Consider the following 24089-nt stretch of genomic DNA (forward strand, 5'->3'; position numbering starts at 1 on the left):
TGGGGGATGCTGTGAAGTTAGAAGACTAATATCAAAAAATGCCTCCCCCCACAAAAAAAAAAAATGCCTCCCCCAAACAATTACAGAAACAAGCAGGAAAGCCAGGGGAAGGAAACCAAATTTTTTCCACCAAACTTGGAGCTAGAAAACTATTTCAAAAGTAGCAAGACTCCAAAAAATATTTAAACCACAAAACTATGACGGGGCGTGTATAGAAGGTCAAAAAATGTAGCCCAGCAATCTGTCACATCTGAGCTTCCTGCCAAATGCAACCTATCAGCATTTCCAGTCTGATATTTGGCACAGAAAGAGCTAATGAGATTGCTCTTTGAGAAGAAAGGTTCACTGTAGATTTTGGAAGCTGCTCCCAGGGTGAGAGAAATATAAAAGCCAAGCCTAAAACAAAGCAGCAAAGGTACACCATCCCTGGGGCGGTGGGCTTTAGAAGAAAACAGACAACACATTTATAAACGTTAAAAACATCCCCCCAAATTAATATGCAACGTATACAAAATTTTCTTTCGTTGCTGCAGATAGTATTTAACTATCTAATTGTGACCTAGGAGGGAACTTTTTTATTTTAGCAAATTAAAATAACTGATTTAACTTTAGCTATGGCAGGGGATCTGAAAAACAGAAAAGCATTCCTCCAACTGAGTTTTATTTAGTTGTATTGTGTGAAGCAGTTGAGGTTCCTCATTAAACACACGAGGAAAATGACAGGTGACAAGTGAGGTGACTTGACATCTGAAGGAACAAATGTTCAGTATGGTCGGTTTTGGTTTTGTTTTAATTCTGGTTTATGGCCTCAGGTTCCCATAGGTCTCCCTCTCTAAGTAAACTCTTATCCGGACCCTCTAGACTTTTGCAGAGAAGATTCTTCTGACCATCTGAGAATGTCAAGACTGGTTGGTTCTTTTCCGGGGGCAGAGCTCAGAACTGATGCCACCCCACTGACGGCAGCTGAGTCCGTTTTGGAGTGGGCCCACAATGGGTCTGGGCTCCAGAGCTGTGATGCACCCCTTATGCTCCTCCATCACCATGTTGGGATTCCAGGGGCATGAGGACAGGAAAGTCTTTACCCGCTACACACTTTGGTTTCCACCAGCCCACTGTGGCCTTGCTGGAGTTGAACCACCATTAGGATGGTGTGAGTGATGCCAAAAGAAAAGGTTTGAAAGAAACGGAGGAAAATGGGGGGCACTGACAATTCGTGGTCCAGGCTGCATAATTTCAACACTTCAGCCTTTGTCTCACGCTAGGGACAGTTGTGAAGATGGGCTCCTAATGGCCGTCATTTCAGAGATGGAGAAACAGCACAGGAAAGAAAGAGACCTCCCCTTATTAGAAAAAAAGGACACTCCCCAGGACCACCACCCCCAGTAGAAAAATACGGGCAAGAACGGGGAATGAGAGATTAACTATCATTGCCCGACTGAAAATACCACCCCCGTTTAGAGATCTGGGTAAAGGAAAGATTTCAAAACAAGCACCAAAACAAAAACTCCACTCCTCCCCCTTTCTCCCCCTTCAAACGGAACAGACAGAAGCAAAGTACCTTCTGCAACACATTGCCGGCCGTTCCCCGTGTAGCCGGAAACACAGCTGCAACAGAAGCCGGTGGCAAAGTCCCTGCACTCTGCGTGCACGGAGCATTGGTGTCTGTTGTTGGCACACGTCTGGCGGGAATCTGTGTTGTAGCTGAAAACTGCTTGGAGAGAACACAGCACACCTGTAAGCGCTTCACAGGGCTCTGGACCAGGAGGCTCTCTGACCCTACGCCCTCAGCTGTGCAAGGCTTGACATCTGCTCAGGCAGTTCAGACCCAGGGCTTCCTACCTATAGCCACTTAAATAGTATAGTGGTTCCATTATTCAAACCACCAAAGCAAATGGGTCTAAAGGGAGTTTGAGAAATCACGAGGGTGAAGTCTTTAAAAATGCTATAATCCAATGTCCTCAGTATCATGGAATCAATATTAGGTGACTGCCACCCAATGTCAATCTTAATATGGCATCCATCTAATGTCGTCAGAACCGCTTCACATTTTGGGCAGGAGGGACCTTAAAATTTTTTTAAATTATCTTTTATTGTGGTAAAATATCTATAACATAAAGTGCCATTTTAACAAGCTTAAATTTTTAAAAAAAATTTTGACCCTTTCTTCTTACCAGGGGATAAATCAGAAGCTCTTGAGTCAAAAGTTGGTTAGAAATAATTCCTCAGTCATACCTGGTCTAAAAGCCCTTGACCCAAGAATCAAGAAGAATTTCTCCCTATTTTAAATGTCTCCCTCCCACGTTCATTTTATTGGATGATGAACTAGCTCATTAAACTCAAAAATCCAGAGCAAATTAATTTCAGATGAAGTTCAAAAACACAAGAGGGGATGAACTTTTAGAAGGGATAACGACCCACTTTATAAATGACTGTTATGAGTGAAGAGAAAAGTAAAGTTTAACTCCAGGTAGACTCCATGAGTCCTACATACCCAGAAGGGAATTTCCTGTATATATAAAGTTGGCGTTTGGAGCTGAGAATACTTGGGCCCTGAGCTGAACGCATGTGAGGCTACTGATTGCTTAAGCCCAGCTCCCAGTGGGTCTGTTATTGTCGACGTATCTGTGGGTGACTATTCAAATCACACTAGGAATGCACTGCTGGCTACAGAAGACTGACCTTTCTAATAAAAACAGTGAAATAACTGGGATCGAGGGCAGAAAAACAACTCTTTTAAACACCGTTGGGGTTCAAATCTAGGCTTTTCTTTTTACTAGTACCAAGGAATATACTACCATAAGTTGCTGGGGCTAGCTATGCTCTCATTTAAGTGATGGCTTCACAAATGAGAATTTCAGAGACACCTATGTGGGGTGAAAGCAGGATGAGACTCAAAACTCACCCTGCAGGTAAACATATGTGCAGGTAAACATATGCAATCCATCTTGGGGCGACCACTGTGAGACCCAGCTATAAGAGCAGAGTGCAACGTGCTAGGTGTCAGCATTACCCCAGGAAATCCAGGGTGCCGTGTGTGTAAGGGAAGCCCTGAGACATGAACCACATCCTTATCATGTCACTAAGGGCAGCTTCTCCATTTCTGTGCCTCAGAGGTTAAGTAAGCACACTACCCTGGCCACCAGATCCTGTCCATGCTTTGGGATACTCGATAAGAACAAACATCTGACTATTGCTACGAGACAAATCACAAGTAAGGAGAAATAAAAAATGGGTGAATAATGTGGAATTGAGTAGATGTTTTGAGGGCCTTATGATAACTTCATAGTTGAAGCAGTTGTGCGTCATAGTAAACATCATTTAAAGGCTTGGACCATCCCCTTGATAGGAATCTTAATGGATTATAGGTCAACCTGAAGGGCAAAAAAATAATGAACACAGTCTAGTTCAAATGTCTTTTATAAGACAAATCAAAGCATGCTGGGGTTCCAGTGGTTTTCCCTGAAAATGTAGCAAAAATCTGATATAATACGGTTGATTAGAAGATATTGTACTTTAAAACCATCCTCAAAAAGGGGATCTACTTATTTTGTAGCTTTAAATGCTCACAAACTAACTCTGAAACTGATAGGGCCCGGGAGGAAAAATAATCAACCATCCTCCTTCCAAAACAAAGAGGAAATACATTTCAAAGATAAACCGTGTCAATAGCCAAAGGAACTTCTAAAATGTTTGTTCAGGTGGGTGAATATATTGCTGATCTCAGAAGTCACAAATAAGGAAGGAAATCTGACTATCAGAATAATTCTAAAGCACTTTTCTCTTTAAAACGGAAAAAAAAAGAAAGAATAATAGGAGACTTGAAAGAGGACATGTTCTACAGTCTCCATAACCCCAGCCCTAATGGCCAGATCCCTTGGAGTCTCTGAAGCCTTCGGGCCCATCGACCGATGCCCTGCAGCTATGAGTTCCACCCCTCCTTCCCCAGGAGCTCATCCTTACAAACCACCAAATAATGCACACAGCTGACACCCCGCCAGCAATGCTCCCCTGTCTGGAAACCCAAGTATCCAAGAAGGTACCACCTGCAACGGAAATGGCCTTACCAACTCCTGTTTCCTCAACTTCATCCACGTCTATGACCTGTGGTTGCTGCTGGGGAAACCTCTCCACTGGCAGCTGGAAAGATCTGGTCCTCTCCGTGGGAGGTCCTGGGGGTCTCTCAGTAGCCAGGCGGCGGGGGGAGAGGTCACTGGGCATGTCGTATGTGCCAGTGTCTCCCCTTCCCCGGGCCTCATAGGGGAAGGATGTGGTGCCCGTGTCCTCCAGGCTCAGAGGTGTCACCGAGTCATAATCGTCATCATACTCTGCTCCGTCGTCCAATCCCAGGTTCACGTCCGAGGGCACCACGCCACTGGCCGTGGCCGGACTCCCAATCTCAAACACCCAGATGCCCTGCTGCCCAGAGTTGCTGCTCCTAGGGGGAAGGACAGGCTTCTTGGAAACAGGCCAGCAACCCACAAACAGCCCCCAGCAACCAAACAGAAGGAGCCCTGGTAATGAGATGGCTGGTGGCTGGGGACCCTGGGTAGCTTCAGGATGGGGGCTGGTCACTAGGAAAAATAAGGCTTGATTACAGGGTTGGAATTTTCTTCCCTACGCCCTGACTTCCAGGGAGGGGGGTGAGGAGTGGGGTTGGAGAATAAGTGAATCACCAATGGCCAATGGTTTAATCAATCATGGCTATGTAATAAAAATTCCTAAGTGATGAGATTGACAGAGCTTTTGGGCTGGTGAACACATCAAGGGGCTAGGAGGGTGGTGAGCCCAGAGAGGACATGGAAGCCCCTCACCCACTCTTCCTCCCATACCTTGCCCTATGCATCTCTTCTATTTGGCTGTTCCTGAGTGTATCCTTTATAATACACTGGTAATAGTAAGGAAAGTGCTTTCCTCAGTTCTGTGAGCCATTCTAGCAAATTATCGAACTTGAGCAGGGGTTCATGGAGACCCCCGATTTATAGCTGGTTGATCAGAAGTGCAGGTGTCAACCTGGGACTTGCAAGGGATGTCTGAAGTGGGGGCAGTTTTGTGGGACTGAGCCCTTAACCTGTGAAGTATGTGCTGACCCCAAACAGTTAGTGTCAGAACTGAATCGAATTATAGGACACCTAGCTGGTGTCTGAAGAGTTGAAGAATTGGTTGGGGAGAAAAACCCACAAATTTGGTGTCAGAAGAGTTATGAGTGAAAATAGTACAGAGTTGGTTTATTAGAAATCCCAACACTGTTAGTTGTGGAACCTTGGACAGGTCTCAGTTTACCTTTTTATGTTCAAAGGGTGTAGTGAAATACAAATGATATTGAGAATCTAAAGGCATTTTATAGTTATAAAATACAATAGAATAACCCTAATCTCTACTTCCTGCACCACCATTTTTACTGTTCTTCTGTGTGTGATTAGAAGTGTTCCTATAAGTAATTATGTAAAATGACCAGCTCATACAATGGAAAGAAGGGACATACACTACTTGGTAGAGAATACTGAGCAAAAGATTGGGGTTGGACAGGGAATGAGGAATCAAGAAAGTCCTGCAGAAATTGGACGTCTAATCAATCTGTCTGCTTGGGACTCAAATAAAGGCAGTGATATGCAGGAGGAGCTTGCTTGAACCAGCTTGTAAAAAATTAAATTATATAAACTTACAATTAAATAATCTATATTAAAAGCAGAGGCAATCAAAAAGATACATATACCCCAGTGTTCATTGCAGTACTATTTACAATAGCCAGGACATGGAAGCCACCTAAATGTCCATCGACAGATGAATGGATAAAGAAGACGTGGTACATATATAAAATGGAATATTACTCAGCCATAAAAAAAGAACAAAATAATGCCATTTGCAGTGACATGGACGGACCTAGAGATTGTCATACTGAGTGAAGTAAGTCAGAGAAAGACAAATATCATATGATATCGCTTATATGTGGAATCTAAAAAAAAAATAGTAATAAATAAACCTATTTGCAAAACAGAAATAGAGTCACAGAGGTAGAAAACAAACTTATGGTTATCAAGGGGGAAGGGCGGGGATAAATTGGGAGATTGGGATTGACATATACACACCACTATATATAAAAGAGACAACTAGTAAGAACCTGCTACATAGCGCAGGGAACTCTACTCAATACTCTGTAATGACCTATATAGGAATAGAATCTAAAAAAGAGTGGATATATATATGTATAGTTGATTCACTTTGCTGTACAGCAGAAACTAACACAACATTGTAAATCAACTATACTCCAATAAAAATTTAAAGAAATAAAAGCAGAGGCAATAAAGACTTGAAACTCATCCCATCTGTATTATGTTACTATTAGCTATGTTCTTCAAGTTATTTGAATCTACTGCACCTCTATGGTGAGAATACTATATAATGGTTCACCTTTTCTCAACCCCAGGTTGAGCGACATGATGTGAGCAGCTGGAAACTGGCCATGGTAGGAGTATTTACACCACGGAAATAGGCAAATGCTATAAATGAGGGCTTCCCCAACCCGCCTAAAGCCAGTTGCTAAGCATTTACCAGCACACCGTTAAAGTTAGAGGAGTTTTAGACTCAATTGGCAATATGAAATTGGGAGGGGTTTTCTCAGCCTTGGGGTCATAGCAGGAGATAGTTTTGAATAACTTGTATTTCTAACTTTATACGTATAGAAGAGATGGTAAAACTGTCTCAAATGAGAATGGTATCTAAAAACTTGGATACCTGTTCATTCTAAGAGTATATTCCCTTGAGTTCATCAGAAAAACAAAGTACTCCATAATATAAAAATTATATACAAAATTTAAATCCATGGGAACATTTTTAGGTAATGCTCTATATTGCCCATTTACATTATTCTTAATTTAATAAGACAGTAAAATGATAATCTTATTAAGGGGAGGATTTACTGAAGAACAAAAAAAAGCATACTTGGCCAAGTTTCCAATTGATTCTCTGTCATTAGCAAATACATTATAAGCTCCGTCACTCTTCCATATTAATCCTACTAAACCTTGGCTGAAAGCAACCACTGCGGGAACTTGGTTCTCGTCCTTCTTTGAGAATGTCGTATAGAACTGCAGACCATCTTCAGGATAAAGGAAAATGGCGTAGGTGCTGGAATCAGAGGAGGCCAGAACAGCCTGGAATGTGTTTCTCTGTGAAGATGAGTTAAAATTCAGTTACTCAGGAAAATATCTACAGATCTTAAAATGTGCTCTTCACCAGATCGTATCTAAAAAGCACAGAGATGGCAGTATTTACACCTTATTCTAAAGAAATACTTTTGTAACAAGGACCAAGTATTCCAGGATAATTCCACTTAAATATCTCTAAAGCTATGTCACCATGAAATTTTCTAATTAATCAATGAATACTTTCTGCATAACTGTGACCCTAAGGTTAATGAAAAATTATAGAGGTGGCACCTCCAGGTAGTGGCCTAAATCTCATGCAACTTAGCAAAGTCTTACCCACAGAATTTGTTTCCACGGCCATTAAACATATTCAACCACATTTCATTATTTAGCCGATTGAGCCCAAGCACCGTGCAGTAAGAAAGAAAATGAGCTTTGACAGAAAACAAATCTGGATCCAAATCCTGCTCTACTCCTCACTGACTGTGTGACCTTGGACATGTTACCTAACCTCTCTGAACCTTGATCTGTGAATCTGTAAGATGGAGATGAAGCCACCTACTGCATAGAAATGTTAGGAGGACTACGTGCACTGGCATATGAAGGGCCACAGAGAACATATTCCTAATGTTAGTACCTCTCCTACGCACCAGGCATTGTCCTGAGCACTGTGAAGACGAATAAAAAGTACGGGATCGCCGCACTTGAGAATTTACAGTCTAGGTGGGAAAACTGACATGTGAACAAAACATTGCCAAACTGGAGGATAGATTCTGGAATGGAGTCGTGTGCAGGTGAAGTGCCCGATGCTGGGAGGAGCGGGGGCAGAGGAGGCGGAAAGAACAAGCAGGAGCTGGACACGTGCAGTGAGGGTCACGGAGAGGCCATCGCAAGCAGAGAGCACAGCTAGTGCAAGAGATTGTGGGTAAAACAAACAAGCAAAAAGCCTCAGCAGGGAATTGCAAATAATCTGATACAGCTGCTGCAAGGGGGTGCAGAGAAGTAAGAGTGAGGGGAGATTTGGCCCGTGAAGCAGGCAAGGGCTCTGTACAAGAGGCTGGGCAGGTATCACTCAAGTGAAAGGGATGCACACTCGAGAAATTGAAGGTTTTAAACAGTTTTCAAGCACAGCACTCAGGCAGATACAGGTGGCAAAGCAAAACGTGTCAGACAGACTTCTCCAAAGTGTGCTCTATGGGATGCAATGTGTCTTATTTGGAAGGGAAAAGGGTATGGCCAAAAGGTTTGGGGATGGCTAAGTTAAACAAAATTAAGCAGGTTTCTGTACTATCGGACTTTCCAGAGTGAGTCACCATGAGGGAGATATAGTTTTAGCGCTTCCCAAACTTATTTGGTCCAAGGAGTCCTTTTCCTCAAGGAATGTCTGTGGGACCAGTGTTCTGTGGTACACACTTTGGGAACCACCAGCTGGGAACATCCCCCATTTAAAGGGAGTGCTTTTGGGCCTTTCAAGTTGCTCTCTACCCTGTAATGCTATAAAAATTAAACAATGGTGGAGCAAATTTATTTTTCCAAGGAGAAATCGAAGCATGTCCTAAAGAGTCACCTCAGATCTAGAGATGGCTTCTTCAAATATTCCCCTTCCTTCAAGGGCAAGTCCAAGCTCTACACACCCTAACACCTTTCCCAACCACTGGATCCACAGAGACTCCCATCCCTGGTTACGATGAAACTTGTTTGCTGAACCATCCACATGGTACAAATGGGTTTTGTCCCCCCCAACTAGAGTGTGGGTCTGGTCTTTATTTCTTCACATCTCTTGGGACTGCTTTATTAGTTTAACCTATCACTTCATATTAATAAATTCTCTATTTATCTAGAAGCCACCTCCCACTATCTACCACCCAAAGTAAGAGCAGCTAGGGCTGTAATTTATCAGCCCTGTTCTTGCCATGTGGCAATCTTCTCAGGAATTGGCTTTCTTTACATCTAATCATCATTACAGCATAGATTTATGTAGCCCTGCAGATAAGGTTTTGGAAGTTTCAGACCTGCAATAAACAGCTAACTAGATTTTGCTTTGGATGTCTGTCCAGTCTTTATCAATCGCATGGGAGTGGTGTACATCAGAGTAGCACAAACCAGAAGACCAAAGTGTACAAAGCCAACACGTTAGACTACTTGCCCTTGTGCCTGGGTGGGTGCTTACCTTGCCTTCCTGGGCAGGGTCCTTGCTGGGCCCTTGGTAGGGAGCCACGGATTCCCAAGTGACAACCACCACGCTACTGGGCTTGAAAGAGACTTCCGGGAACCCTCTCTGGACACACTCCGCTGCCAGCTGAGTGACAGAGGGAGATAAGTCTTCCCGATAGTAAACCTTCCCAAGGCCGTCTGTCGTGTCCAAGTCCGCCAGGAAAGGGGCGACTGCTCCGAAGGTCGGTGGGAATAGCCCAGGATGGGATTCTTTGGCTGGGGGCTCACTCATGGCAATAATGCCGTTTGTGGTAATCTGTACAAAACCAAACATCATTAAAAGGAGTGCAGAAACTTACAATCAAAAATTGGGAGCAGGGGCTTCCCTGGTGGCGCAGTGGTTGAGAATCTGCCTGCCAATGCAGGGGACATAGGTTCGAGCCCCGGTCTGGGAGGATCCCACATGCCGCGGAGCAACTGGGCCCGTGAGCCACAATTGCTGAGCCTGTGCGTCTGGAGCCTGTGCTCCGCAACAAGAGAGGCCGCGATAGTGAGAGGCCCGCGCACCGCGATGAAGAGTGACCCCCACTTGCCACAACTAGAGAAAGCCCTCGTACAGAAACGAAGACCCAACACAGCCAAAAATAAAATAAATAAATAAAAATTAAAAAAAAAAAAAAAATTGGGAGCAACCCAAATAAATACCCATCAACAAGAGAACAGGTAAATAAATTCTGCCCATTTCATACAATGGAATACTATATAGTAATTTTTAAAAATACACAAAACAACATGAGTGAATCTCACAAATATTAAGCCGAGCAAAAGAATCCAGACACAACAATAGTACACAGTATATGATTTCATTTATGTGAGATTCAAGAGGAAAATGGTGTAGTTCAGTTAACTGCAATTAATCTCAAATGTACACAAAAGTTGCACTTGTAGAGTACGTAAAGATAAAATTATCTCAGCTCTTTTTTCCTTGAAAAAAGAAAGAAAGGAAAGGAAAAAAAAAGGATGTGCAGAAACGACATCTTCTTCAGGGAGACTGAGCTCCCGTTCACAGAATGCTGTCATAGTGTATCAAACATGACAGTGTGTCAAATACAAAAAAAACTGGAGAAAGACATGATCCAGAACTGTAAAACTCAGCATTCTTTTCCTAGGGAGGACGGCCTGGTAGAAGGAACAGGGGCAAGAATCACAGGACCTGACTCTGGCATAGTCACCAGACCTTGGGCAAGGGTCTTAAACTTCGCATCTTAGGCTTCCCATGTGTGTGGTTTGTGGCACACGAAGGACCATTCAAACATAAGTCATCATCAAAGACTGTGTTAATTTACTCAACAGAGTAATCATTACAAACCAGGGCTGTGCTAAGCACTGTGGGTCCACAAATAAGTAGAACCCAGGCTCTGCCTTCAAGGCACCCACAGTCCAGAAGGACATGGAGATGGACTAACACAGATGATAAGACAATAAGCAAACAAGTGTCAAGGAGTAAATGTGAATGGGCCACGATGGTGGCGTTATTTTGAACAGATTAATGAATTAGATCAATAGCTAACATTTACTGAATGTTTACCATGTTCCAGACCTCTTATTAACATCTAATCCTCAGAAGAACCCCGTAAAACTAGCTATTACTAATATCCACATTTTTCTGAGGTGGAAAATGAGGTAAGTTAATCAATTTGTCCAAAGTTACCAATAAGAGGCCTCACCGGGATTTGAACCCAGGGAGCCCAACTTCAAAGTCGGCCCTCTTAATCACTACATGTACAGCCTTCTTGAAACCAGTTATCAGTTATCACTTCTTGGAACCAGTTTATAGCCTATGAAAAGATTTCACTGTTCTTATCCAGCTGAAACCCACATTCCCTGGGAAAATGGGGAAGGGACTACAGCCCCCTGGCGGTGGGCGTGCTTGGGCCTCCTGCAAAGCCATGCTTAGAATGAGGTTTTGAGCCCTTCCCACACCCTTGTTAGTGCACAGTTCAGAGAACACCACGCCAGTGATCTCCTTACTTCTGGAGTCTATGAATTAAAAACAAAAAAATCCCTACTCCAATGGGAGCGACTTTGCATATGGCCCTAGTTTGCACTTCAAGAGGCTACAGATTGGAAGAACACAGCAGCAAAGGGAGTTACAATTAATTGTTCAGGAGTTCATTAGAAGGCCTGTGGGTTTTCCAGGTCACTTACTTCCCTCCCTCCTCTTCCCACGGCCTTATCCCTCAGTCACTTCAGACCTCATTCCTAGAGAAGGGGGCAGCGGCCGACAAGAAGGAAAGGAACTTAAGACCAAACTCTACAACATGCCAAGAACCAGGTAAAAAGCTTCGATGTGATGGAGACAATTTGGGAAGGGAAAAGAACAACAGGTTTGAGTGTTAAGTGTGGACCTAGCAAGATCCTTCCTTCTTACCAAGTGTCACGGTCTGTTAACTGTTCGGGTGACATATTTTCCATCATCACCTGGCACCAGCAATGATTTTCTAGAATGCGCGGACAGGCTGCAGAGAAGGGAGTCAGGGAAGGAGCCTCGTCCAGCTGGTCTCCTGCCCTCTTCGCCTCCACCCCATCCAAACATCTCCCAGCACAAACATCCTGATTGGGTTGCCGTGTGAGAGCGTGGGAAACGGCTCACTTTCTCAAGCCGCCAGAAGTTGGCAGTTACCAGCTGCCAGTGGGAAGTGATCACATGGAAGCCACATACAGACAACTCGGTTTTCAAATGCTGTTTTCCAGTGAAATTTAAATCAGGCCAACAATTTTGAAAATGTTCCCGGTGCCTTACATTATTGAGAATCTGGGCACAGCAATTTCTACTTTCACAAGGAATGCTTTAGGAATTGAGTTTTTAGACGAGAAGCATGACGCCCTGCCTGCAAATGCTTTGGACAAAGACCAGATAACCCTCATTAGTATTAGTAGGAAAATTATTTTTCAGGCAGTTTTATGGCATATTCAACTCACTTGTCTATGATAATGAAGAAAAGATGTCATATACAGAACACCCGGAAGTTTCATTTGATTCTTAAACTTCTTAGTAAACGTTTCCAGTTTTTTGGGGGTTTTTTTGTTTTTTTTAATTAATTAATTTATTTTTGGCTGTGTTGGGTCTTCGTTTCTGTGCGAGGGCTTTCTCTAGTTGCGGCAAGCGGGGGCCACTCTTCATCGCGGTGCACGGGCCTCTCACTATCGCGGCTTCTCTTGCTGCGGAGCACAGGCTCCAGACGCGCAGGCTCAGTAGTTGTGGCTCACGGGCCCAGTTGCTCCGCGGCATGTGGGATCTTCCCAGACCAGGGCTCGAACCTGTGTCCCCTGCATTGGCAGGCAGATTCTCAACCACTGCGCCACCAGGGAAGCTCACGTTTTCAGTTTTGTTTTTGTGTTTTTCCAAATGTAGCAATTAATGGCAGACTTGATGAACGATATTCCTTTACATTTGGGTGCCAGGCTAATTCCACAAATCTGTCCAGCTCATGATGCTCCTACTGGCCTGGTTCCTTTTCTCCGTCTTGTTCAAGTCGAGCAATTCAATAGAAGGGCAGGCGCACAAAGGGAAGGGCCTAAAAGGCACTTAGGAGGCCAGGAGGACAGACCTGGGTACCACTGAGACAGGCTGGGACCTGGGACCCTCTACCGGAGCGCTTGCACTTGGACCTGGACAGACGTCTCCTCCAGCAACAGAATACAAAGAAACTATAGGGGACTGAAAATAACTGTGTCCATGCGCAGTTGGGACAAATTATGAACAATAAGATACAAAAAGGCCACAAACCAATAGCCACTTCTGAGGTCCCTGGAGCAAAAGCAGGGTATTATGCATGCCCCCTGCACAAAGCACCACCAAGGGGGTGGGCAGGCCACCTAAGCCACCCCTCAGGCCCGACCCACCAATCCGCTCCCACCCTCACGCCATTTAAGGGACCAGCTCACCGCGCCCCCCCCACCCAGGAGAACAAGCAAGGGCACCTGTTTCTTGTTTTTACCCCTCATGCTGCAGCACGAGTCCCAGTAAAGCCTTGCCTGAGTTTCTTGTCTGGATTCTTATCAATTTCTATTGACTAAAGAATCCAAGGACCCAGGTCGGTAACACCATCGCCAAAGGGACTAGACTGGGGACCACAGAGAGAGTCACGCAGCCTGTCCAGCTGCCCAGGGCTGTCGCCATAACAGCTGTTCACCCAGTTGCTTAATTAAGCCAGGAAACCTGGCAGTCGGCCTTGATTCCTTGCTCTTTCTCATCCCATGTCCTGTGTGTCCGGCCTCCAAAGTATACGGGCACTTTCTCCATCCCGGCGACCACCAGCACCCCTCTTCCCCACCTCCTGCACCCATATAACGGGCTCTTTCTCGCCTCTTCCAGGGCTCAGCTGAAATAACACCTTCGAAGGGAGCCTCCTCCATCCATCCAGTGTGGGGTCCCCTGGCTGGCCCCTCCTCCTCCCTTCCCTCACGCCTGGCCCCCATTTATATCTCCGCCTCCTATTTGTGTCCTTCCGGGCACAGACCACAGTGTGTAGGGATCTCACTGACTCACCTGCCAGCTCTGGCCGCTCTCCCCACCGCCACAGTACATCCCTTGTGGTCCAGGACCAGGTCCGTCTTGGTCTGTACCATAGCTACACAGCTTATCCCCTGCCTGGCACGCGGACGCTCCCTCCCTTCCCGACTCCCTCCAGGAAGTGCAGAGGGGAGGTTCATAGGGATAAAGCCTCCCACCAAGGGTGTTTGAGAAATACTGCCCGGTGAGCTTCGAGGAGGGCCACAGCATTATGTGTCCGCGGTTTTTCCGCTGCAGGGCGACACGATTTACTAAAACACTTTGCATAAATGTGAACCGATAACTCAAGTCTGAACAAGTCTCTAGATCTAACTACCACTTTACAGGAAATACAGGGGACAGAAGCACATTTAGAGGATACCATAGGGATGTGACCAGCAACATCCAGAATATGGGACATCCTGAAGGACAAATACTCAGTTTCTTTAATACATGCATGGAAAAAAGGTGAGGGGAACCTGTAGATTTCAGAAGTCGTGAGGTATATATCTACTAGACGTGATGTGTGGTCTTCACCTGGATCCTGATTTAAACCAGTCAACTGAAAGGCAAATAAAATATTTTATGAACCTATGTGATATTGGATGACATTAAGGAAATATTGTTAACTTTTTAGGTGTGATCATGATTTTGCAGGGGTTTTTTTTGTTTTTGTTTTTATTTTTGGCTGCGTTGGGTCCTCGTTGTTGTGCGCGGGCTTTCTCTAGCTGCCGCGAGCAGGGGCTCCTCTTCGCTGCGGTGCGCGGGCTTCTCATTGCAGTGGCTTCTCTTGTTGTGGAGCACGGGCTCTAGGCACGCGGGCTTCAGTAGTTGTGGCACGTGGGCTCAGTAGTTGTGGCACGTGGGCTCAGTAGTTGTGGCACAGGGGCTTAGTTGCTCCGTGGCATGTGGGATCTTCCCGGACCAGGGCTCGAACCCATATCCCCTGCATTGGTAGGCGGATTCTTAACCACTGCACCACCAGGGAAGTACCCGTTTTGTTTTTAAAAAGTCATTTTTTTAGAGATACATTCTGAAATATTTACAATGAAATAAAATGTTTGGGATTTGTTTAAAAACAATTCAGTTTAGGTAAGAGGGGAGAATATTAAGAATAGGTGGGGATATAGGTGAAACTAGACACACCATAAATGGATACATGTTGAAGCTGAGTGATTCATGAGAGTGCATCATAATATTCTATTTGTGCATATGTTTAAAATTTTCAAAATGAACTTTAAAAAACAGATAATGAAGTGATTAATCTAAAGTTTAAAGTTTCTAAAGAAAGGAAGTTAACTTTTATAGCTAAGCCCACATGAATGCTCTCTGTGAGGAGAAGGGCCCATGTTCATTGTCTGAATTCCTCCTTCCCCAGACTGGTCCACCCCTTCCCTCACAACCCCTGCCTCTCCTCTACCAGAGATTTTCAGGAATGTTAGTTGCACTGGGCGAGCTAGATTGTGTTAATTAGTAGAAGGTGCTGGTGAAAGCAGGTTTAGTAATTAACATGAACCAAAAGTTGCAGACGCTTGAGGCTCCAGGTGCAGGGCCTGGAGTCCAGAAAGAAACAATTATTAAACATAAGTATTATACAGCAGTCACCAGTATTATTTTCTGTTCACCACTTTGTGCCAGCTGAAAAATTACGTGGATTATAGGCCCAGGTTTTAGTTTTGATACGAATGTTGGTGAGGAAAAGTCTAGAGTAGAAATACATGTGCTGGAATTTTTTTTTTTAATTGCTTACACTTCTCCAAACTCACCATGGTGTTTCACCTACTTAACACTGCGTGGTTTTGCATTTATGGTCCCCTCGGCCTCGAAGACCCTCACTCAGCTCCTGTCTGTGGCAAAGTCCCATTTCTCCCTGTGAAGCCCTCCTGCCCTCCCCAAGCAGGGTTTACCACCAGCTCCTTTACATCTGCACCTCTCTCTATCTTTTGTTAAAAGACAGAACAGGCCCAAAATGGAGTCGCTTATGCTAAGCCCCACATCACCAAACTGAGACTTAATTATAGTTTCCACTCTCTATGGAATCTTAAACCAGTCAATCAGAAACCACCTGATCAGCACTAGTGACATCATCTGCTGGGTAGACCCCTGCCCTCCCCTAAAGAAAAGTAACTTTGCAATACTAGGACCTGCTTTTTTGGCCAGATAACTTCCCTGCTCCCACTCCCTCCTGCCTATAAAAGTCTTTCATTTTGCATAGCTCCTCGGAGCTCCTTTCTATCTGCTAGATTGGATGCTGCCCGATTCGAATCGATTTTTGCTCAAATAAACGCTTAAAAATTTTAATATGCCCCAGTTTATCTTTTAACAGTTCGCAATTAGCGCCTTGGAGTCCTGACTCAGGAGCCCTGAGTCCCAGTGGCACCAGCACATTCCTTGCTGTGGATTATGTAATAGGGAAGAACAAATCTAACTCTATAGTGGATCTGTTTCTTTTATTTTAACCTTGAAGCAATTATACTCCAATAAAGATGTATTATTAAAAAAAAAAAAAAAAGAATGTTGCCTGTAGCCTGAAATATACAGGACAGCCCATTCTCAAGGCTTTGAATTTTAAAGGTATAACACTTCTCCATTCATACAGAGATAAAAAGTTGCAGAACAGAGAATAACATTTGTCCTGTTGGACGTTTATAGGAACATGGTCACCAGACCTACATGGTCAGCTGCAAGAACAAGGGATTCTGGCACCAAGAAGTGTGCACCAACCAACCACACCCCCTTGCCTTTTGGTATAAAAGAAGCCTGAACCCTAACACAGGGAAGATGGTTCTTTGGGACACTGGTCCCCTATCTTCTCGGTCTGCTGGCTTTCCAAATAGAGTCACTATTCCTTGTCCCAACACCTCTCTCGATGTATTGGCCTGTCATTCAGCGAGCAGTGTGAGCTTGGACTTGGTAACTATAACATGGCAAAACTCTTGTGAAATTTTTTTTTTTTTTTTTTGGCCACAGTGCACGGCTTGCAGGGTCTTAGTTTCCCAACCAGAGAGCGAACCCACGCCCCCTGCAATGGAAGCTCGGAGTCCTAACCACGGGATCGCCAGGGAAGTACCGAAACTCCTGTGAATTGAGTGCATTCCTGAGAAAGTCTGTCTGTATTATTGAGGGCTAAAGTAATAATAATGATGATGATGATGATGATGTTATATTGTTGTCTTAAGGTAACTCTAACCAAATATTGCCTCACTGAGGCTTTTGGTAGCGTAATAATACATTGCTTCTTTATTGAAAAACAGCTACATCCAGCACACTGACCAAGGTAAATACCGCCCTGAATCTTGCTGACAGTTCACACTGGGAAAAAGAAGTTCCTTCAGCAAAGTTAATGTTCAGCTCAGCGTGTTACTAGCGCAACTTAACACCCCTGTACAGAACACACCTATTCACTCACCCCAAGGAACCCACCAAACAATAGGCTCTTCATCCAGCTGCACCATCAGTTACATCACAAAACGCCCCCGGGTGAAAATGCAAGCCTCACAGGGCTAACAGTTGGAGCCACTTACTTAACAATTGTTTCAACTCAGCTGACAGTAAGAAGAGGTGGGACAGAGCACTAACTCATAATGAGGAAGTGGCCCGCATTTAAAAGAAAAAGCACTCCAATCTCCTGTGCATCTTTAAAGTGAACTTACAGGCAAATGAAGCCTGGAGAAAGTCTAAATGCAGATACTCTATACATTAAAATTATGTGTTAGATTCCTTATATACAAGCAAATCTTTTTTGACGTCAATGAGCCTGGTAGCAGGCCCCAGGGCAGAATGCTCTTCCCCTGCAACCGTGAGGGGAAAGCCTTCTTTAAAACAGATGTGGTTAAGAATACTTGAGGTAGGCACAAATAAGAAACAAATGGGCTCCTTTTAGAAATGCAAAGAGCGGTGCTGGAAGGACAATGAAATTGCTTGCAGTTGCAAAAGCAAACTCCACGGGTGGGAGGAAGCAGGAACCTAAGGTAAAATAATTTAGGCCAAAGAAGGAAAGGGAAGTAAACGCTTACGGCTAGGTTTGAGGCCCTTTACTAAAGCTGTTTGCATTTTTTTTAAATTTAATACAACCACCCCTCTTTTCACGTGTATGAAACAGACAAGGAAATGACAAGAGACTTAATTTAGTTTCATGTCACACAGCCAGCAAGTGATGGGACCAAGATTTGAACCCACATCTGGTCGAGTCCATTACCGGTGCTCTTTCTGTTATACTCAGTTTAGAGAAATGGGGAGCAAAAGTCCTGGAAGTTGCAAAGCTTCATGGGATGGCTCCATGGATAGAGATTGGGCAGCTAGAAAAACCTAGAAAATGAAAAGGGCCTCAGAAAAGAAAAACTTGAGAAAGAAGTCCCTGAAACAGCCTGAGCTAATGATACAATCAAGGTGGAGGTTAACTGATTCCAGCCTAGAGCCCAGGGGGGACCTGGGGCCTGCCCCACTTGAGTGGTACTTGACAGTTTACAAAGCCTTTTTACTCCAGTTATTGTAGTGAACCTAGTAAAGCATGCATTAATATCATCTTCATTCTCCATTTGAGAAAAAAATGAGTTTCCGTTTATAGGACTTGCCTAAGATCATACACCAGAAGTGCCAGAACGAAACTCTTGAGTCTAAATTGCAAATATTTTCTATTAACTCCACAGAGCCAGAGAAACGACTCTGGCTTGAATTAGAAATAGAAACAAAAGGATTAGCAGATAAAAACAAGGGACAACCTGGCAGTAATAGTTAAAAGATGAGTCAGGGGGCTTCCCTGGTGGCGCAGTGGTTGAGAATCTGCCTGCCAATGCAGGGGACACGGGTTCGAGTCCTGGTCTGGGAAGATCCCACATGCCGCGGAGCAACTGGGCCCGTGAGCCACAATTACTGAGCCTGCGCGTCTGGAGCCTGTGCTCCGCAACAAGAGAGGCCGCGATAATGAGAGGCCCGCGCACCGCGATGAAGAGTGGCCCCCGCTTGCCACAACTAGAGAAAGCCCTCGCACAGAAACGAAGACCCAACACAGCCATAAATAAATAAAAAATTAAATAAAAAAAAAAAAGAACCGTGTGCTCTGACATATCTCAAAATGGTTCCTTTAAAAAAAAAAATCTGACATAACAATAATGCAATAGGGATTTAACAAGCAACATTTCAAAGCTACTGTTACAAGAAGCTGTACTTAAAAAAAAAAAAAAAGATGAGTCAGTGTTTTAAACTTAATCCAGTTAATGTCTAATGAGAGACTCAGGATAAGTTACCCATCTCTTCTGCAGGAAATTTCTACCTGAGATTATCTGCCAACATTTAAAAATGGTTGGGAGTCTTTAAATTTTAAACTCTGGTGTGTCTATCAAAGAAGAGGTAGAAGTGTCCTTCAGCATTCCAGAACAGGAGGTGATCAGGAAAGGCAAGAGAAGGGCCTTGTCCAAACCCTCAGTCTCTACGGAGAAGTGTGCCCCTCCTTAACACCTTGGATAGAGATATCAGTTCACCTGTGCTGACTAGGGCACCAGGACTCCCTGAATTTGGATTATACCAATCCCTTAATTGGAACACCAGTCCCTTAATTTGAACATCAGAAATTATAGGGAAAGAATTAAGCACTTATCTGCCTTTCCAGAACAAACCATGTCAGTGTAACCCAAAAGCCCCAGTTGATGAGGGAAAGCTCTTCTTTACAGGAGTATGAAAGCTAATAAATGTAGAAAGAATGCTAGAAACCAACAAGTAAACAACAAGACAAAATAAGACACAATTTGGCAACCGTTAATTTAATAATTGATTCAGGCAAAGATCATCAATGGTTGCTATGGACATTAAGTGAAAGGTTGGTGGGCAAGGGGACAGCTGCATAAGGCCAAACAAAGTATCACCCCATAGCTTGCTCTCTGCTTACAAGGGGAAAAATGTAACACGACAGACATGATCTAGCTGTCATCACCTTAACACGAGCAGCTAGCAGAGCAAGAACTAGATATCACTTACCTCCTGATATTATACACTATGACATATATGGCTTCATTCATGAAGTATTCTTGTTAAATAATGTTTAACCTACTCAACAATAAAAATACTGATAACCCAATTTAAAAATAAGCAAAGGATGTGAACAAACATTTCTCCAAAGAAGATATGCAAATAGCCAATAAGCACATGAAAAGATGCTCAACATCATTATCATCAGGGAAATGCAAATCAAAACCACAATGAGATACCCCTTCACACCCACTAGGATGGCTAAAATCAAAAAGTCAGATAATAACAAGTGTTGATGACATGGAGAAACTGGAACCCTCATACATTGCTGGTGGGAATGTAAAATGGTGCAGCCCCTTTGAAAAACGATTTGATAGTTCCTCAAAATGTTAAATATAGAGTTACCATATGACCTAGCAATTCCACTCCTAGGTATATACCCAAGAGACCTGAAAGCTGATGTCCACATGAAAACTGGGACACGGACATTCATAGCAGCATTATTCATAATAGCCAGAAAGGAGAAACAACTTGAATATCCGTGAACTTATGGAAGGAAAAATAAAGCCATGGAATATTATTCAGTCATAGAAGAACTAGGAACTGCTAAGTACTGCAAAGTGGAGGAGGCTTGAAAACGTTATGCTCAGTGAAAGAAGCCAGTCACAAAAGGTCACATGTCGTATGATTCTATTTACGTGAAACATCCAGAGCAGACAAGTCCATAGAGACAGACAGTAGATTAGTGGATTCCAGGGACAGGGGCAGTGGGGAGGTGGGGGAGATGGGGAATGACTGCTGAAGGATACTGGGTTTGTTTGGGGGGTGAGCAAAATATTCTGGAGTTAGACAGTGGTGATGGTTGCACAAGTCCCTGGGTATACAGAAAACATTGAACTTTAAAGGGGTGAATTTTAGGGTATGTAAATTATATCTCATAACACTGTTATTTAGAAAATCAAGGAGGTGTAGAAAGCAAGGGGGAATGTGTACATATATATGTTTGTACATTTGAGACTCTCTCTGCAAGGAGATAAAAAATTCATGAATAGTGATTGTCTCTGGGGAGAGAACGATGGGCCTGGAGGCCAGGGTAGGAAGGAAATGTCCCTTAACACTGTTTTTACAAGTTTTGTTAACCATTTGCATTGTCTTACTATTCCCCAAATTAATTTAAAAATAAAATTCTACGTGTTTTCTAAAGAAAACAATGTTTAACCTGAATATTTTCAAAGTTACCAGTTTTCAGAAAATACAGAGATGGAAAAACAGGCTAGACTACATTACAAAGAAACAGTCAAATGCAGAAGGTGGGATATTCTACAGGACATTAAGCAGTGACTCTTAAATAAAGTGAGAAATAAGAAGGGGGAGCGTATTTGTCCAAATTAAAAGAGACTAGCGACTTCCCTGGTGGTGCAGTGGATAAGACTCCGTGCTCCCAATGCAGGGGGCCTGGGTTCAATCCCTGGTCGGGGAACTAGATCCCACATGCATGCCGCAACTAAGAGTTGGAATGCTGCAACTAAGGAGCCCACGTGCTGCAACTAAGGAGCCGACAAGCTGCAACTAAGGAGCCTGCCTCCTGCAACTAAGACCCAGTGCAACCAAATAAATAAATTAAATTAAAAATTAAAAGAGACTAAAGAGCCAAATGTAATGCTTGTCATCCTTTGGGCCCCAGTCTGAATGAGTCTAGCTATAAAGGACAGCTTTGTGGATATTGGAGAGATTTGATATGGACTGGGCATGAATTGATAACAGGAAATTATTATTGATTTTGTTTAGTTTGATAATAGTATGCTGGTTAGGTAGGGAAATGCTGTTACTGTCTTAGGAATGCATAGTAAAATATTTAGTGGTGAAATGTCATGAGGACTGTAATTTATTGTTACTTTGGATACACGAGTAAAGAGAAATTAAACAAATAGGGAAAATGCTAACCACAGTTACCTTTATGTAGTGTGTCTATGGGTGTTCATGATACTAATTTCTCCCCTTTTGTGTGTGTGTGTGAAAACATTTCTAATTAAAAATTAAAGGGACTTCCCTGGTTGTCCAGTGGTTAAGACTCCGCACTTCCACTGCTGGGGGCACGGGTGCAATCCCTGGTTGAGGAACTAAGATCCCACATGCGGCGAGGCCAAAAAAAAAAAAAAAAGAAATTTAAGAAAAAAATTTACCTGAGGACAAAGCAGTTAAGAAACCTGCTCCTTAAGGGGTAAGAACCAACTTTTTTCACAAGCAGTGCAATGGTGAGTGATGTGATGCAGTGTGAGTTCCGTGAGAGCAGGGATCATGTGTGATATCACTCATCATGTGTGCCTCACACACCTGGCCCCAAAGTCTGTACATTACAGTGCTGATGAGGGACTGTCAAATGAATAAATGAATGAAGGAGGGGAAGAAGTCGGTATCCAAGGTGGCATAGTATAAAGACCGCAGAACTAGGAGTGGGGAGATCTGAGTTCAAGGTCTACCTCGACCCGAGCTGCGTGTATTTTGACAAGGCCCTTAGCTGCATGTGTCAGTGTTCTTCTGTATAACAGGGGGCTCATCCTATCACCTGCCTGAGCGACTTCACAGGGCTGCTGCGTGTCTCAGATGAGATAACACATGAGCAAGCCTCATTGCACTCACCTCCAAATAGCTCTAGAACCCACAACCTGTGTCCACACACCATCACCACCCTCCCCTGGACCCTGGCAACAGGTCTCTAGCTGTGGAATTCACTCTTCCTCCTCCACATCTCCCCTAAAAGTCCTTTACACACAGGCAGTATAATTTTTTAAAAACTTTTTATAATTAGACTACTTTTAAGGGAGAATTTTCAAACACACACAGAAGAATCACTAAAATTATCCACACACTCTAGTTCTTGCTTTATCTGTTCCTTCCACACATGTGCATATTTATTTTTTTCTTTTTTGAAGTATTTTAAATGAAATCCCAGGCATCAAATTATTTCACCTGTCCATATTTCCATATGTATCTCTCCTAGAAAAGCAGTTTGTCTCAAAGATGTGTTTTACGGCCACTTTGTTTCCATCAGGATCCAACAAAGTCCTTACCTTACATTTGGTTAGCTTGTCTCTTAAGCCTCTTTTAATCTATGCAGTTCTCCCTCCTTTTTCTCCCATGCCATTTATTTGTTGAGGAAATGGAAATCTTTTAAAAATAAATCATATCGGGGTAGGGGGAGGGATAAATTAGGAGTTTGGGATTGACATATACACACTAATGTATTTAAAATAGATAACCGACAAGGACCTATTGTATAGCTCAGGGAACTCAATATTCTGTAATAACCTAAAATGGGAAAAGAATTTGAAAAAGAATAGATACATGTATATATATAACTGAATCACTTTGCTGTACACCTGAAACTAACGCAACATTGTAAATCAACTATACTACAATATAAAATAAAAATTTAAAAAAAAATCATGTCACTCATCTAGCTAGAATCTCTAATGCTTCATAGAATAAAGCAAGAAATACCTAGCGTTCATTCATACCTTCATTCATTCAACAGATCATAACAGAGCACCCACTATGTGCCCCAGACCCTACTCCTGGTGTGTACCTGGGAGACAGTGGTGAATAAGGCAGGTCAGACGCTGCCTTCAAAGGATTCAGACTCTAATGGGGAAGATGAGCAACACACAAGTAAACAAATAAACTAGTCTTAGGTGGCTATACATGCTGGCATGAAATCAAGACGGAATGCAACAAAACAACACGCACGGGCGTCTGCATGTGAGCAGAGACCTGCGTGACGGGACGGTGCAGAGGGGAGAGGAGTGTCTACCCCTGGGTGGGACAAGCTGGCTGTGGCCGAGGAATAGAAAGTGGCTAGTGAGGCTGGAGCCCAGCACGTGAGGACAGCAGGGTAATAAGGGATGAGGATGGAGAGCCAGCGTGGCTGTACCATCACCACACGTGGTGAGAAGCTGGATGTCATTACGTGCAAAGGGAAACACTAGGAGGGCTCTGAGCTGCAGTGTCCGGGTCTGACTTAGCTCCCCCAGTTCTTGAACCACGGCCCTCACTCACACTGGCTTTCATTCCGTCCTGAAGACATGCCAAGCTCCTCCCCTCTACAAGCTCCTGGTCTCACACTCAGTAACGAGGCACCCTTCTGCCCCTTCCCCTCTTTTCACATGGCTAACCCCCTACCCATGCGTTAGTTCCAGGTCGAGAAGGTCCTCCTGACCCTCCACCTAGCTCAGTTTCACCACAATATATGAACTTCTTCCTCACAGCACTTA

General features: G+C 43.7%; 1 protein-coding gene across 2 annotated transcripts in view; it reads right to left on the bottom strand.

Annotated features, from left to right (window-relative positions):
* The window catches only part of NID1 (nidogen 1), a 94662-nt gene that overhangs the window by 60439 nt on the left and 10134 nt on the right, over positions 1-24089 (bottom strand). Inside the window, exons 2-5 of one of the 2 annotated variants that reach the window (XM_007170773.3) lie at positions 9316-9615; positions 6940-7166; positions 4065-4435; positions 1559-1708 (exon numbers count right to left, since the gene is read on the bottom strand). In XM_007170773.3, coding sequence (XP_007170835.2) covers positions 1559-1708; positions 4065-4435; positions 6940-7166; positions 9316-9615 — 1048 coding nt within the window. Of the gene's footprint in view, positions 1-1558; positions 1712-4064; positions 4436-6939; positions 7167-9315; positions 9616-24089 lie in introns of both variants that reach the window. The other variant, XM_007170772.2, reaches the window with a different exon arrangement.

The sequence above is a fragment of the Balaenoptera acutorostrata genome, chromosome 16 (genome assembly GCF_949987535.1).
Source record: "Balaenoptera acutorostrata chromosome 16, mBalAcu1.1, whole genome shotgun sequence".
NCBI lineage: Eukaryota > Metazoa > Chordata > Mammalia > Artiodactyla > Balaenopteridae > Balaenoptera > Balaenoptera acutorostrata.